General features: G+C 33.1%; 2 protein-coding genes across 3 annotated transcripts in view; one reads left to right on the forward strand and one right to left on the reverse strand.

Annotated features, from left to right (window-relative positions):
• Positions 1-10108: 10108 nt before the first annotated feature.
• LOC108467874 (probable serine/threonine-protein kinase PBL19) lies at positions 10109-13073 on the forward strand. Its single transcript, XM_017768689.2, has 4 exons — positions 10109-11223; positions 11455-11712; positions 11932-12054; positions 12297-13073. The coding sequence occupies exons 1-4, from the start codon at positions 10870-10872 to the stop codon at positions 12729-12731; spliced, it is 1170 nt and encodes a 389-aa protein (XP_017624178.1). The 5' UTR covers positions 10109-10869; the 3' UTR covers positions 12732-13073.
• A 635-nt stretch (positions 13074-13708) lies between these two features.
• The window catches only part of LOC108469543 (uncharacterized), a 38377-nt gene continuing 34600 nt past the window's right edge, over positions 13709-17485 (reverse strand). For both annotated transcript variants that reach the window (XM_053031911.1, XM_053031910.1), the window contains 9 exons: positions 16868-16994; positions 16515-16736; positions 16078-16437; positions 15558-15716; positions 15189-15470; positions 14904-15119; positions 14762-14814; positions 14352-14460; positions 13709-14206 (listed from right to left, as the gene is read on the reverse strand). In XM_053031911.1, coding sequence (XP_052887871.1) covers positions 13862-14206; positions 14352-14460; positions 14762-14814; positions 14904-15119; positions 15189-15470; positions 15558-15716; positions 16078-16437; positions 16515-16736; positions 16868-16994 — 1873 coding nt within the window. In that variant the 3' untranslated portion in view covers positions 13709-13861. The remainder of the gene's footprint in view (positions 14207-14351; positions 14461-14761; positions 14815-14903; positions 15120-15188; positions 15471-15557; positions 15717-16077; positions 16438-16514; positions 16737-16867; positions 16995-17485) is intronic.

A 17485-nucleotide genomic window follows, 5' to 3' on the forward strand; every position in this document is an offset into this window, starting at 1 on the left:
AATTAGTTCAATGAATGATTTTTGAGTTGCTTATTGTCCAAGCTTGAAGGGAACGGTAAACTTGTTATTTAAGGTACATTTTGAGTCCACACGGCCAGACACAAGGGCATGTGAATAGGCCTGTGAGACATACGGCTATCACACGGGCGTGCGAGGCCATTTCGAAAAGGGCATTCTAGCACACGGATATGTGGCTTGGTCGTGTGACCCAAGTCAAAGAGTTGCATAGGTATAGAAATGGGCTGGGACATGGCTTGTGTCCCTATTTCAAATGCCCATATGGCCTGAGACACGGCGTGTCTCCTGACCGTGTGAGTCACACGGCCATGTGAACCTTTTATCTTTGAAAATTTTAATATTTTTTGAAAAAAAATTGAGTTTCTGAATTAGTCCCAATTTGTTTATAATGCGTATTTTAGGCCTCGATGGCTTGAATAAGGGACAATATGTATGAGTTTAATTGGTTTTTGACCTGAATATAATAGGATAAGAAATGTTAGTAATTTATGTCTGTTTGATCGATAAGTTTCGATAATGCTCCGAAACTCTATTCTGGCAATGGATGTGGGTTAGGGGTGTTGCAGGACTCGTAATGTTTTGTCATGTTTGTGTCTTTTGGTAACTTTAAGTATTGTGTAAATATGTGGCTTGAGACAAGTTTATATGTGGTAGAAATGGTTCAATGGTATGTGTGAATATAGAGATATTTGTTGAGGTTATTATGTATGTTTGAATGAATTGGATAGGTTGTGATTGAGGTGCCATAAGAATAACACCTTGGTTAGATATTGGATGAGCATGAAACTGATATATTTTTAAATGTTTGATGTATGTTTTAAACATGTGAAAGATGGTTGAATTAGTGTATTTTGGTGTGCAAGGTTTGTGTTTGAAATGGCTTGTTTTAAGGGCAACACATGCTGCACACGACCTAAGACACGAGCTGTCATACGGCTGTGTACCACACACGGTCACCTCATACGGCCGTGTGCCTTTTAAATTTAGGTGCATATTTCACTTGGTCATGTTGTAGGTCGTGTGACCATATTTCGAATACACACACGATCTAAAACTCGACTTACGGCACGACCGTGTGACATAAGTTAATGAGTTACACGGTTTAAGACATGGGCTGAGACAGGGCCATGTGTCCTTTAGTTCTAATGTCCATACAGTCTGGGTTAAGCCACACGGCCTAGACAAATAGCCGTGTGAGCCCTATTTTTGTAAATTTTCAATTCTGTCCTGAAATTTCTGTTTTGATTCGAATAAGTCCCTAATTGTTCCCAAACTATTTTTAGGGCCATTTAAGCTTATATAATATTTAAATTATGTTATCAATTATAAATATGTGAATTGCATGTTGGTCCGTGTTGCAATGTTTAAGGTTTTGTTTTGCATTGTAATGCTTCGTAACCCTAATCTAGCATCGGAGACGTGTTAGGGGTGTTACACAAGCTTTGGCATATTCTCGCATGCAGGGGAAAATGGATCAATTTGCATTATATTAGGCTTTCGAGCCCAACTCTCATGTATGTGAGTCTTTCCTTTCTACTAGTTCTTACTAGCCCAATAATCCATTATGGATTATTTAATTTGTTTTTTTTTCAATTTCACCTTTTTTTTTCTCTTCAATCGATTTCCTTTTCCATCGGAGGAGTAGGAGGTGATTCATTTTTTTTTTCAATTTTGCCTTTTTCTCAAGGCATGTATGGTCTTCTTTATTTCTGGATCATCCTTGAACAAAATTGAAACTTATAGGGGATCGATCCCAAAGATCAATCTAACTAATTTCGAGATATTTTACAACTAGAGTGTAAAACTACCCATAACTTTTGCAAACTTATAGAAAACAAAAAGGGGGTTTTAACATAATTGAATAATAAGAATTTAAATAAAGAAAACTAAAACATAAAAAGGAAGTTCAAAATAAACGTAGATTTAACCAATAAAACGAGAGCTTTAGTCTTTAACACAACTTTAGTTTCGGTTCAAATTTGATTACAAATTATAGATCCTACTCCATTTGATGAAAATTCGATTATTATAGTAGAGGAACAACCTCGCACCTCAAATTCTTCCATAGTATTTAATTAAAATAGCCTGACAATTGACTCTTGTCAAATGAGCAACCTCAAGATTAGCTCCTACTGTTTAACTCTCCAACAACTTTATAAATACAAAAAAAACCCGATTTAAGTCAATGAATTCAATTGTGTGATTCGTTTAAACTAGATTACTAATTCATTCTATGTCACCTAATTACATCCACAAGCCAATTTGTTCTTTAATAAAATAAAACAACAATTACGAGTTGAATTAAAGAAGAAGAAGAAGAAGAAGAAGGAGGAAAAAGAAAAAGAAAAAGAAAAAGAAGAAAAAGAAGGAGGAGGGGGAGGACGAAGAAAAAGAAGGAGGAGGGGGAGGACGAAGGAGAATGAGAAAGAGAAGAAAGAGGAGAATGAGAAGAATGAGGAGAAAGAAGAAGAAGAATGAGGAAAAAGAAGAAGAAGAAGAAGGAGGAGGAGGAAGAGGAAGAGGAGGAGGAGGAGAAGAAGGAGAAGGAGAAGGAGAAGAAGAAGAAGCAGCAGCTTTGGTAAAGAAAAAGAAAAGAAGAAAACTTTTATAGAATGTTGAAAAGAAAATAAACTATGGTGGAGAAGTCCACCAATGAAACGTAAGAAAAAGAATTCCCCCTAAATCAGAAGTCCCCCTGGGTCCATGCTTCTCAGCTATGAAGTTGAATCAAACCCCATTTCACTAACACTAGTTAATTCCTTTTAAATAAAATTAAGTAGTTATCTAATTAAAAAAAACTAACAATAATTAAACTCCTAATAAGATATATTCATAAATAATGTTTTAATATAAATAAAAATAAATAAAAAGTAAATTAATAATCGAAAGCAATTACAGAGGTCTGTTTTGAACAAAGGAAGATCTTGAAACTTCTATATTGAAACACACTAAACCCTATAATATAATAAACATTCTTGAATTGGACAGATCGTCCTCGATTGTTGAGCATTGTAATGTTCCTAATAAGCCCCAATTTTGTATCAATATATCCCAATTAAATTTATTGTATAAATTTTATAATAAGAATAATTTAATAATTTTTATTTATTATAAAATAAATAGACAAAGAGTAAAGAAAAAAATTAAAGAGAAAACATACTTTATTAATCAATCGAATATTTACAAAATTTTTCTAAAGTTTTTATTTATAGGTATAAGAAGTATAAATGAAATAAATATTTGCTTTTAATGACTATTAGAATTTAAAATACATTAAAACTAATCTTGATCTTAACAGACATCTACTTAATAAAATATTCATAATAATATTATATTAATTAAACAATAAAATTATAAATTTTAATTAAATAAATTATATAATTAAATAAGTAGAGATAATTTTATATTATTTGATTCAAACTCCCTTAGTCATGCCTACACTCTTTTTAGTTTTATTTTTTTATAAAAAGAATAATAGGAGGGTTTGTTTACAATTGTGAAATGTAAACCCACCTCTTTAAAGGACATTCATACACACTTCTTCCATTTTAGATAATAATATTAAAATGGTTTGTTTACAAGTTTTGTGAGGCATGCCGACTAAAGTTGTAACAGCCTAATTTTCAGTAGTATCGGGAATAGAGATTTGAGATCACTAAATCCGACAGGTGAGTTGAAAATTTAATAAATTAATACCTATGAGTCAAATGTGAATATAAAAGCATTTTTGAATTAGTGAATTTGGTGATTTAAAAGAATTAATTAGGTAAATTGGGTCGAGAATGAGGTATCGAGACCTCAACTTCATAAATCGAGCCATAAATATTTTTAGAAATATTTATGGAGTGTTGGTGAGGTAGTAATAAAATTTAGTCAGAAAATTTTGACGTTTGGGTGGTTAATTAAATAAAAAGGACTAAATTGAAAAGGGTTGCTAAAAGGATTAAATAGCTCAATTGTCAAATAAGGAAGGACCTAAAGTGAAAATAAGCCCAAAGGAGATATTTTGGGCGGCAATAGCTGAGAAAAATCAGGAAATGGGTGAAATAAGGGAAAAATTGGGAAATTGACAAAATTGGCTAAATAAAAATGGGACTAAATTGGAATATCTAGAATTCTCTTCATTTCTCTTCATATTCATCAGCTGAAAAACAGCCATGGAGGAGGGTTCTAGCTGGTTTTCATACTCTAGCTTCATGTAAGTTTAATTCTTGCTTTCTCATTGACATTTTTATGTTTTTGGACTTTTGCAATTGGGTCCAACTTACTATTTCATTAGTTTTTGATTCCATGTCTAATTTTTGAAGTTGTTATGGATGATTTCTGAAAGTATATGATTATTTGGCATGGAATTAGAGTTTTAAATTGTTTATATTCTGATTTTATTGAAAGAATTGACTAGGAAGTGAATGTTTGAGACCTAATTGTAAAAGAGTTTGAAGTTAGAGTTTTATGTGGAAATTCTGAATTTAAATAGTTATGAAATAACTTATGATGTCTATAAAAAATATTAATTGAGAAAATTATCTTAATTGAGGGGTTAATTGAGCAAGGACTGAATTGTATGAATTGTGAAATTTGGGGTAAAATAGAAATCAACATTTTACACTAAAACTGTTTTGGGCAGTAGTAGTAGTTTAACTTTGAAAAATCACCAAAAATTGTAGAAATCGAATTAGAGGATGAATAAAATATGAAATTAAATCTTATTGAGTCTAGTTTCTTATAAAAGAAATTATGTAAGCAATGGAATTGTAAATCATGAGATACAATAACTTTTGTGAGACAAGGTCAGAATGATTTCGGGTTCCCCTATTCTGAATTTGGAAAATCATAAAAAATTGGATAAAAATAATTATAGGCTTAAATTTATATGTTTAGAATCCTGAATGAGTCTATTTTTAATAGAAACAAATGAGGACATCATTTGAATCTTGTACAAGAAGATAATTAATTTTTAGTGAAGAAGGGTCGGAACTGTCAGACAGCAGAATAGGGGAGACTTCAATGAATAAACTGTATTAATTGGCCCAACCAAAAATTATGAAATTTTTATGGCAGGAATACATATGAGTATAGTTTCTGGGAAAATTTATGGATCTTAATTTTGAGTTCTGTAGCTCAAGATAAAAATAATTTAGTGACTATGGCACAGGTGGACAGCTTGAATATTCACATAAGTAGATAGTGAAAATTATGGATAATGTTACCTACAAGTGTGTTGTTTATACAAAGGATGTGGATGGAGAGGAGGAGGAGGAAAATATACAAAAATATATGAATGACTCGTGTATAAATTGATCACATGCCCGATTATAATCGATAAGTGTTGGATTAGAAATGATATAATGTTTTATTTGGTATATTTATTATGAAATTATGATTATCGTTATAATACATATGATTATCGTTATAATACAAAAATTGAACTTGTGAGTTTATATGGCTAAATTTTAGTGATTATTTGTTAATTTTATGAATTTCATGATGTGTTATTTCATATGTATTGATGATAAAATCGTGAATAATGTAAAAGCATGAAAATTGAATAAATGATCAAATTGAGCATTTCAGTTCAGTGACAAGATGAATTTAAGGAAAAGACCATGGTTGGACCATGGCAACAAGTGATAAGTGATAGCTTCAGCTACACTTATCTGATCAAGGAAAGTGAAAGTGATAAGTGATAGCTTCGGCTACACTTATCTGATCAATGACAAATGACAAGTGAAAAGTGGTAGCCACTACGATCGATAAAAGTGGTAGCTTCGCTGCTACGATCGATGAAAAGTGGTAGTTCCGCTACGATCGATGAAAGCGGTAGCTCCGGCTACCTGATCAGTGAAAAATGGTAGCTTCGGCTACAAGTGACAAGTGACAAGTGATTTCCGTATAAGACCATATCTGGGATATGACATCGGTGTGATATATGCTACTGTATAAGACCATATCTAGGATATGGCATCGGTGTGATATATGCTACTGTATAAGACCATATCTAGGATATGGCATCAGTGAGATATGGGATTCGTGTAAGACCATAGCTGGGCTATGGCATCGATATATGAATATGTGTAAGACCATAGCTGGGCTATGGCATCATTATGTGAAGATGTGTAAGACCATAGTTGAACTATGGCATCGAGAAAACGAAGTACTCAATTTCGTAAGACGTTCACTAATTTGACAAAGTTTGGTAAGTGTTACATGGAATTATGTGATACAAGGAAGTACGAGTTGATAAGATACGAGTATAGAACTTGGTTGATAAATGAATTCATTTGTGATTAAATAATTGTTCATCTTGAATGTACTGTCCATATGTATTGATAATTCAAATGTTTTAATGCATAAAATTCCGATATGGAATAAATTGAACACGAGACAAATAATTATGAAATTGAACTCGGAATTCATGAAAATGACGGTTATTGATATATGGAGACATGAGACATTGATATATGAATATGGAAAATGTTTGATAAATGTGTTTATTCATAATTATAGAATTATATACCTCATGTGTACTATTTACATAAAGATGATATTTCAAATACTTTGGTTATTTAAGCTTAAATATGAAATAGTCTGAAATCAAGATAAGTTGTTATGAAAATATATTTAGATTACAGAGATATGGCTGATATATGTTGTATGATTACATAACGTGAAATTGTGTATATATATGAGAAATTGAATGAGAATTAAGCCCATACACGTTTCTTGTTATTTATATGAAGTGTACGACTGACAAGGGTGATGAAGTTATAAACAGAGAGTTACACGGGTTGAAAACACGAGCATGTGACTCTCCAAAGTGTGAAAATTTTTTAAGTGTTGCAAAAGTTTCATATGTTTACGGTTTGGTCCCGAACTGCCCTGAATGTATGTTTTGGGCCCCGTAGGCTCATATAAGGGACGTTAAACATTTGTATGAAAGTTTTTAATTTAGAAAAAATTTTATGGCTGATTTTTTTACATGATTGATCATATTAAGTTTGGTAATGCCTCGTACCCTATTCTAGGCTCGGAATACGGGTAGGGGGTGTTACAAAAGTGGTCTTAAAATGTAAGCTCACCTTGTTATAGTATACTAGATTATGTGGTATTTATATATGTGATACTCATGTTGTAAATGAAAGGAAAAAAAATTATATAAAAGTCCACTTAATTATTCATTCATTTTAGAATTTTTTAAAAAAATATATAATTTGAAGCTATTTATTTTAATAAATTTATAAAATTATTAAAAAATATTGTTTTATCATCTCTAAATTTAGACACGTGTTAATATGATAAAAATATTGTTTTATCGTCTCTTAAGTTGATGGTACACCGTTAGACCCCCAGCACACTCCAAACTCACATAAAAAACATTGCGAAATATAAATTGGGGTGCCCTGTAATTTACCCTTGGTTTTTCAAGATTATCAACTCTTCAAGCCTAAAAAAGCACGTCTAACCCAATCTCTTCCAAGAGAGATATTAAAGATAAAACAATTATAAATAGATATTGAAGTATTAGATACTTGGTCAACAATTTCTTGACTCATAGCATGTATTGTGACATGAAAATTTAGGTTTAATTCTTAGCAATCCTATCTCTACACTCAATTATATATATATATATATATATATATATATATATATATAAGAATTGTATATGCTTTTGGATAAATTTAAACATAAAAATATTTTTAACATATTATATTAAAGGATTCAAATAGAATTTTTCCTTTCAAAATCGAAATTTTAGAGGACTTGAAAACAAAAGTGGTTTACTAATTTAAAATGTCTAATTAAATTAATATCATGAGTGAATTGAATAAATATAATGGAGGGTATTTTTTATATTTTTATATAAAATTTATAAATATATATTTTTGTTAGTTTTGATTTTGAAATGATTTGATAGATTTTCTTAATCAAATTTGTAAAAATTACTTTGATTAATTTTAAATATATTTTAAGTGATACAAACTCAAAATTGAAGTTTCTAAGAAGAAGAAGAAAAAGAAGAAGAAGAAGAAAAAAAAGGAAGAAAGAGAAGGAGAAGGAGGAGGAGGAGGAAGAGGAGGAGGAGGAGGAGGAGAAGGAGGAGAAGGAGAAGGAGAATGAGAAGGAGAAGAAGAAGAAGGAGGAGGAAGAAGAAGAAGGAGAAGGAGAAGGAGAAGAAGAAGAAGGAGAAGGAAGAAGAAGGAGAAGGAAGGAGAAGAAGGAGGAGGAAGAAAGAGAAGGAGAAGAAGAAGAAGCAGCAGCTTTGATAAAGAAAAAGAAAAGAAGAAAACTTTTATTGAATGTTGAAAAGAAAATAAACTATGGTGGAGAAGTCCACCAATGAAACGTAAGAAAAAGAATTCCCCCTAAATCAGAAGTCCCCCTGGGTCCTTGCTTCTCAGCTATGAAGCTGAATCAAACCCCATTTCACTAACACTAGTTAATTCCTTTTAAATAAAATTAAGTAGTTATCTAATTAAAAAAAACTAACAATAATTAAACTCCTAATAAGATATATTCATAAATAATGTTTTAATATAAATAAAAATAAATAAAAGTAAATTAATAATCGAAAGCAATTACAGAGGTCTGCTTTTGAACAAAGGAAGATCTTGAAACTTCTATATTGAAACACACTAAACCCTATAATATAATAAACATTCTTGAATTGGACAGATCGTCCTCGATTGTTGAGCATTGTAATGTTCCTAATAAGCCCCAATTTTGTATCAATATATCCCAATTAAATTTATTGTATAAATTTTATAATAAGAATAATTTAATAATTTTTATTTATTATAAAATAAATAGACAAAGAGTAAAGAAAAAATTAAAGAGAAAACATACTTTATTAATCAATCGAATATTTACAAAATTTTTCTAAAGTTTTTATTTATAGGTATAAGAAGTATAAATGAAATAAATATTTGCTTTTAATGACTATTAGAATTTAAAATACATTAAAACTAATCTTGATCTTAATGACATCTACTTAATAAAATATTCATAATAATATTATATTAATTAAACAATAAAATTATAAATTTTAATTAAATAAATTATATAATTAAATAAGTAGAGATAATTTTATATTATTTGATTCAAACTCCCTTAGTCATGCCTACACTCTTTTTAGTTTTATTTTTTTATAAAAAGAATAATAGGAGGGTTTGTTTACAATTGTGAAATGTAAACCCACCTCTTTAAAGGACATTCATACACACTTCTTCCATTTTAGATAATAATATTAAAATGGTTTGTTTACAAGTTTTGTGAGGCATGCCGACTAAAGTGGTCTTAAAATGTAAGCTCACCTTGTTATAGTATACTAGATTATGTGATATTTATATATGTGATACTCATGTTGTAAATGAAAGGAAAAAATTTATTTAAAAGTCCACTTAATTATTCATTCATTTTAGAATTTTTCTTAAAAAATATAATTTGAAGCTATTTAGTTTAATAAATTTATAAAGTTATCAAAAATATTGTTTTATCATCTCTAAATTTAGACACGTGTTAATATGATAAAAACATCTAAAAAGTTTAAAACTAATCCTTCAACTCCGCTTAGATGTTTTAGTGACTAGACCTTATTTTTAACAATTAACTAGGACCACTCACTTCCCTCTGAAAAACTTATGTCCTCGCTTTAAAGGATAATCCATCCATTTGGCAAATGTTCTTCATAGACATTCGCTTTTTATGTGTGAACACTCTTTAATCGTTAAATACATATGTAAAGACCATTAGATCTCACCTAAATATAATAATCTCGTATCATAGTGCATGTCTAACACGTTCTGTACGTGCTCTTTGATGACAACTCCTTTATAACGAATTGTCACGTCATACTAGCACGAAATCTCTTATAAATACACTCCCAAATAATAATAAAAAGGAGTTTTTTTTTTTTTCAATCTCTCCTTTACCGGTTCAATACTTATTCTTCTCATCCTCCTCCCCACTCTTGTCCCATTTTAAGTTTCATTTAAAAAATGATCTATTTTCCCAACTTAAATTTAATGAAGGTGATGTCATGTTATAGAAAAGCTAGCATAAAGTTGTCCCAAGTGAAAACGGAACTTGAATATGAAATTTCTGCCCTTTGCATTGTCCAGTTGTCTTCACTAACAACAACGTAGACCATTTTGCTTCCATTTTCTACTCAAACCATTCGCCACTGTTTGGTGTGTACATACCTTTATGCGTGGGATTGCTGCAATTATTATTAAAGGTTTTATAGCTTGAACGTCCACCCCACACAAAAACAAAAACAGAAAAATGTCAATAAGGGACTGTTGTCAATGTGAATGCAGAAAAATATAGATTGAGGATATCTCTGTTTGTTTATAATTTTACTAACGTCAAATGTTTTGTTTAGTCAAACTGGGTCTCGTTTCTCATCTCCCGTCCTTTTCATTGCCTTGATTTTCATCGTTTAATACACGCCCATTTTTCTACCCTTTTTCCAAGGGAGGTGTCTGGTCAGATGTCGTACAACAGTATTTTCCCATCTGTGTTCTTTTTTACCATTTCGTGTCTGGGTTTTGGCATTTTTCATTGATCTGTACCCCTGTTTTGGTTAAAATTTCAGTCTTTTTAGCTGGGTTCTGCTTTTGTTTCACTCCAGCTATTCAATTGTCTTCTTCGTTGCTTCATGACTTCTATATATTTACTTTTCCTTCGTCATTCTTCCGTTGCTTCCATTTTTTTCCCTTTCTCTTGTTGCTCGTAAGGGTCTTATTTTCCTTGTTCAAAGTTCATTTTTTTCAATCTGGAAAGACTGCAGTTTTATGCGACGATTTTGAGGAGAATTTTTCGTTTTGGGTTTTTTTTTTAAAAAAGATAGAAATGAAGTGTTTTTCAATATTCGGCAAAGACAAATCAAAGAGCAAGAAAAGAGAAACAAGATCTGCTCCTGAGTTGAGGAACCAAAGTGAATCATCGGATAACCCAGCACTGAGTCGAACAACGAAATCTTTGCCATCTCCAAGGAGTATACCGGAGTTGTATAAAGAGAAAGAGCATAATTTGAGAGTTTTCTCTTTAGACGAGTTGAGGGACGCAACTAACTGTTTCAACAGGAAGTCAAAGATCGGAGAGGGTGGTTTTGGGAGTGTTTATAAGGGAACAATTAAGCCTCCCAATGGTCGAGGTGATCCTATTGTTGTTGCTGTTAAGAAGCTCAACACCCATGGTTTACAGGTACTTACTCTACACCTATTTCTTCGTTTATACCCTATAAGTTGCCTTTTACAATATGACCTTTCTTTCCTGTATGTTTGAAGAATTGACCCCTGCTACAACATAGAAAGGGATTGTTTAAGGTAGCGATATATTGTGCACTGTTTAATATTGGCTGGTTATACTGAAATCTTTGGAATTTATTTGTAGAACTAGTTTATGAATCTTATGATATTGTCATGAACTTTTTAGGGTCACAAGGAATGGCTTGCGGAGATTCAATTTCTTGGTGTGGTTAGTCATCCGAACCTAGTAAAACTTATAGGGTATTGTTCGGTAGATGGCGAACGAGGGATACAGAGGATGTTGGTGTACGAATACATGCCTAATCGGAGTTTGGAAGATCATCTTTTTAATAGTACATCCACGTTGCCTTGGAAAATGAGATTAGAGATTATGCTTGGTGTAGCTGAAGGATTGGCTTATCTACATGAGGGATTGGAAGTCAAGGTACAATCTTCTTTTATTCAAATGATAAAAAAACATGGAAAATTATGACATTAAGACTTGTTTGGTAGGAGAGAGAAAAATGCAAGAATTTGAGCAGAGGTAGGTAGGAAAGGGAAGATTTGAAGAATTTGCTACAATATCTGTTACAACTAATGACTGGCATTGGTTATTTCTTTGTTTAAGGATCATACTCTTTATCTTTTTGTGTTATTTGAACAGGTGATATATCGAGATTTCAAATCTTCGAATGTGCTGTTGGATGAAAATTTTAGGCCAAAGCTCTCAGATTTTGGTCTTGCAAGGGAAGGGCCGACGGGCGACCGTACTCATGTATCAACAGGGGTAAGAACATATCAGAGTACAGTATTTCATGCACTGCAGCAATGTTGGTTGGCTTCACCCTCCACTATCTGCTGACCTTCAGCATCTTAAACTGTTGCACTATATCCACTTATATTCTAGCTGCATTTGTTTCCTCATTTAGTCGGAGTTGCATTTTCAATAGTTTTGATTTGAGAAGCATGTTGCATTTCATACATTTGTTGAATTAAGGTGTTTAAGTCTCGTTTGCTCTTTCATGAAAGGTGTATGGAACTTATGGCTATGCTGCCCCCGAGTACGTTGAAACCGGCCACCTCACAATCCAAAGCGATATATGGACATTCGGAGTGGTACTTTATGAGATCCTCACAGGGAGACGAACAGTGGAAAGAAACCGCCCAACATCGGAACAGAAGCTTCTAGACTGGGTGAAACAGTTCCCTCCTGACAGTAAACGATTCAGCATGATAATAGACCCTCGACTTAGAAACAATTATTCTCTCAATGCGGCTCAAAAAGTGGGGAAGTTAGCTAATAGCTGCCTAACCAAAAACGCAAAAGAAAGACCGGCGATGAGTCAAGTGGTAGAGAGCTTGAAGCAAGTGATACAAGAATTAGAAGAGGCAAGCTCCTTCTCGGTCAACAACTCTGCGGGTCCATCTTCATCTAGGAATGGCACAAGGCGAAGATCGAAATAAGGTTGGTATAGAACGTGTATTTGATTTGGTTGGACTGGTTTGAAATGGTGGATATACCCCATGTTTAGCATGAGATGTGCAGCTTAAAGGATTTTAATCCAGAGATGAGTTGAAGGATGAGGCTTCTTTGCATACATAATTTTTTACTGCTATTATATAATTTGTGGATACAACATGGAAGAGGCGGAGCCTAAAATGGCGAGATTTGTAGAATCTAGAATTATTGGTTTGTAAATTATAACAATAGCGATTGTTAAGTTGTTATGAATTGAATTGCTTCTACGATTTTTAGATACTAATAAAATAGTGCCATATCATTATCCTTTAAAGATATATAAATAATATTATATTCTTGTCCATATAAGCAGAGCGTTGCCAGCTCAAATTGGAAAGTTACAGTTTTAGTCCTTATAAATTAATATATGGGAAGATTAACTTTGGCCCTTAAAAATAAAAAGAAATTCTATTTAATTCCTTTAAAATGAAAAAATTATAAATTAATATATGATAAAATCAATATTTCACATTTTGGGCTAAACTTGGTGATAGTTTTATATTTGATTATTTTTATCCAAGTTAATCCTCGAACTTAAAAGTAATAGTTTTTATACTTGATTATTTTTATTCAAGTTAATCCTTAAACTTGAAAATTATTTTCACCTTGAGACTCGAACTTTTTGTATGTCTAAAAATTTTAAACCCCAATATGAAGACAATTACCAACTTTAAGGTTAATTTGGACAAAAGAAAAATTCAAAACCTAATGTAAAAACAATTGCCTGATTCAAAAATTAATTAGACAAAAACAAAAGTTCAAACCCCAACGTGTTGCTAAGTTCAACCCAAACTATGGATGGATAAGACTTCTAACTAATAGTGTTTTAGTAATTTCAAGAAGTTGACATCTCTATATGTAGGGTTTATTTGCGGAGTTCATGGATGGATAAGAAAAAAGCAATTCTAGTTTAGATGGTATATTGGCCGACAAAATGAGCTATTTTCCAAAATTTTAGATTCTAATGTTTTCAAAAACCTAAAAAGGTAAATGAATACTTTCACTCTATAATGATACAGAATCATAGCACATCAAACAAGTTTCTTCACATTCTGTTTTTGACCAATACCAAACTTCACTGAGATTCTGATGATCGTGGAGACTGGAAATCATCACGAACCCTTGAGGGTTTCCAGTTGGATTCTTCCTTAGTTTCTCTTAGAGCAACAAAATGAAGTGCGTCACTTTGAACTTGGTATACATGACAACCCCACGGATATGATTCTGGAGCACACCATACCTTCTGCTCCTCAAATGTTGTCTCCTCTGCAACTGTTTCTGCCACACAACGTACCAAATCAGCTTCTGGCTCTTCAAAACCCGCAACAGCTACACATCCCAGGGAGAAGAATCCATCAGGTGCTCGCGGATACCAAATAGAGACCGGTGTGGTGTAGTCATCTAGACAATTCCTCCATACCTGCAGAGACTCAATATTAACTCCATTTTCAAAATACTACACTGGCCTCCAGACAAAAAAAGATTAAGATATTTATCAACTCCAAGCTCTAAAACACAAAGCTAGTGTAAATATTAAATTTCGTAATGGCTTTGCTCTGTCTTACCAGGTCATAACCTACAGGAAGTGCAAATAGCTTGTCAATGTTTCGGTAAACAGCAGCAACATTAGGAGGATGAGTCCCTACACGAGCTATGTCACCAATGGACACATACCTGAAGGAAAGAAAAGCATGATCCCACTCCAAGATTTATGTAAAAAGAACTGTATTTGGCAATTTAAGGTGATGATTAGGATGAAAAGTTTGAGATCCAAGGTCGGTTCAGTAGTCCATATTTCTTAATATATATAAAAATAAATATATATTATTTTGTATGTTGTTATTGAGTGATCTTGTTACAACTAAGTTTCTGATAGCTGGATTTATAATTTCAATGACTAGTTTTTAGCTTTTAAGCTATCATATGTTCAAATCTAAGACAAGTCAGAAAAGAGCACAAAGAACTTTGTAATTACCCGTCCGGACAAATGGGCCTCCAAATGCTACATACTCCACCATCATCTGCTACCTAATAGACAAAATAAACTATCTAAGCTAAAATTGAGTAATGAAGTGATCTACAGTGAAACAAGAAATGCATGAAATAGAATAAAGCACCTGTTTTCTACATAATGTACATCGACCTTTCAATTCTCTCTCGCTGCTCCATATCTTCAAAAAGTTCATACTGTGTTTGATCATTTTTATTCCATCAGATCCAGAACTTGATGAAGAGAACTCTCCTGATTTAATGATGGATTTCTTCATGGCATGTGGTGCTTTCTTATCAGTCTCACTCCAAGAGAAATGTAGAAGCCTATGGCTTGAAGGAACCTGCACAATCAAAATCTTGTTTGTTTACATGACATCTTGAAAGTATAAAGATCTATACGAGGTACCAACCTTTGGCACAATGCTCTTCAGGTCAGATTGATGCATTCTCCACATCTTACGCACTACTGAACAGATCTGAACAGCTTGCGGTTCTGTTCCCTCAACTTCTTCAACATTACATTTTATGACTCGAACAAAAGCTTCTGATCTCCTAAAATTCTTAAGATGCAGGAGCAGGCAAGAAGGCAGATGACTGCCTGCTTTTGCCAACTCCAGTGCCATTAGCTCCTCCCATGGCACATCCCATATGATCTTGCAAGGTTTTTTATCCATCTTGTCGAAGGATGAACACTGCAAACAGCAAGAAACGATGGCATAAGAAAATCAGCTGAATTTTTTTATGCGGGTAGTGTCATAGCTCAAGCACCCTTCACTCACCTGCAATTGCGTAACTCGCTTATTGGTCACCAAAAGTATCTTTTGGTATGGTACAATAAAATGCTCTTCATAATAATCAGACCAAGCAAATTTAGAAGGCTCTTTAAAAATTTCAGTACAGCCAAAACGTCGACTTGCTTCTGCCAGATAAAGGACCATCTGCCCCCGAAAAAAAAAAAAGAAAAGGAAAATAGTCAATTCACAGATTTTCTATTGTTTCTTGTCCATGGACGAGACCTATCTGCTTTTGTTAGTAGTATTTGCCTGGCATGTGAGAGCAGTGGTGTTATCCCACATCCGTTAAATAACAGTTTATAGTGACTCAACTGGGTCTTTCCATATACTACCAATTTCTTTTAGGTTGAAAAATCATCAGTTTCAATGAATGTTGGATTGGAAGGTCAATGGTTACATATTTCATTCATAACTAAAAAGAGCAACAAAATGCAAAACGATAGTTTGCTCTAAGCAGAAACATCTGAGTAACAAAGATTTTTTTCTCAAAAAGGCTATAAGGTACCTGACCAGCAGCTTCTTTCTCAGAGTACTCTCTAAGAATACCATCAGAATGAATAGCTCGGGGGTTTCTAATTCTCTGGAAGGTGCTTCTGTTATTCAAAGCCTCCAAACACTTGGAACAACTAGCTTCAATTCCACCGACGGTCAATGAGAAGAAATCTAATGCTCCACTGACAGGTTGAACGATGAATCCTAGGCAAGCACGCCCAATTCCATGAGCAAGTCCCGTGAAACCATTCTGTCTGGTACTTTCCACTGGTTTCCTCACAATTCCAGACACCCCAAAAGCAACACCCTGTGCAAGAGCTTCTGTTCCTTGAATAATTCCATCACCTACTCCAGTGATTCTCCTTGATGTTACCTAAAATCGGGGGTTAGAGTTCGATTCTCAATTATTTTCAATGCCAATTATTTACAAAATGAAAAAGAATGACTTACCTGCTTTGAGCGCAATTGCAGAAACTGTCCATCAGTTGAAAGCTCTGCAAATCCTTTACTCAGAGAAGCCAAGGTTGAACTAGTCATACCAAGTACATCTACTGAAAATAACAAATGAAGAGGGTTATGAATCAAGTCTCTCCAAATACGGTTTTCAATTGCGGGAAGTATGGAACTTCTCCGCATGAATCTGTCTTTCCTCATCACCCTCCTCAGATGCACCTATAATAAAAGGCTCAATGGTCAGTAGCCTGATATTTACAATGTCTGTAGACTGCCTCCTACTCAGTGTACTACATGCTGTTTTAGCAGCCAGAAACATTGCAATATTAAGTAATGTAATGATCACTGACCTGAATTTTAAATGCATTTCCGATAGCAGAAAGTATAGGACTCCATACACCAAGAACTCCTTGAGGTCTCTGAGCTGGTGCTGTCTCCAAAGAAACTTTCAACCTTACTTCTGAGACATCTATGAGGCTGAAAAGATCAGAAGAGGGAAATATCATCATTACAGCTCAGCTTTCAAATCCCTAAATGATATTTTCTTCAACTAAGTTGAATATTTGATGATGAAGATGAATCCACCTCAACCCAAAAAAAGGAAAACAAAAAAAAAGAAAAGAAATCAGTGGCATCTGAACACTTCTCATTGAAGGAGAAAATCTAGTAATACTAGAACTAGCATTGGATAAAATATTTGTCCTTGTACAATATTTGTGCATGGAATTCAAGTGGATCAAGTTGAGCATAATGGCATTCTGAAACAAACTACTGCTGGGCTTGGATGTGTCATAGTCAATTTGAAAAAAGAAACTGAATTCCTTTTAAAGGTTAGCGCTGAGCACATTATCAATGTATCTCCAGCTATTTTGCTTATAAAGATTTCAGAGAATCTTATCAAAGTTCATTTAGTCAATAAAACGGAAAGAAGGAATGAAACAGCACTCACATATCATAATCAAAACCAT

Source organism: Gossypium arboreum, chromosome 8 (assembly GCF_025698485.1).
Source record: "Gossypium arboreum isolate Shixiya-1 chromosome 8, ASM2569848v2, whole genome shotgun sequence".
Classification (NCBI taxonomy): Eukaryota; Viridiplantae; Streptophyta; class Magnoliopsida; order Malvales; family Malvaceae; genus Gossypium; species Gossypium arboreum.

Bases quoted from the DNA above. Each gene is read 5' to 3' on its own strand.
- LOC108467874 (XM_017768689.2), top strand. From the start codon at position 10,870: ATGAAGTGTTTTTCAATATTCGGCAAAGACAAATCAAAGAGCAAGAAA. The intron at 11,224-11,454 runs GTACTTACTCTA...TGAACTTTTTAG, and splicing joins TCAACACCCATGGTTTACAG to GGTCACAAGGAATGGCTTGC. The intron at 11,713-11,931 runs GTACAATCTTCT...TTATTTGAACAG, and splicing joins ATGAGGGATTGGAAGTCAAG to GTGATATATCGAGATTTCAA.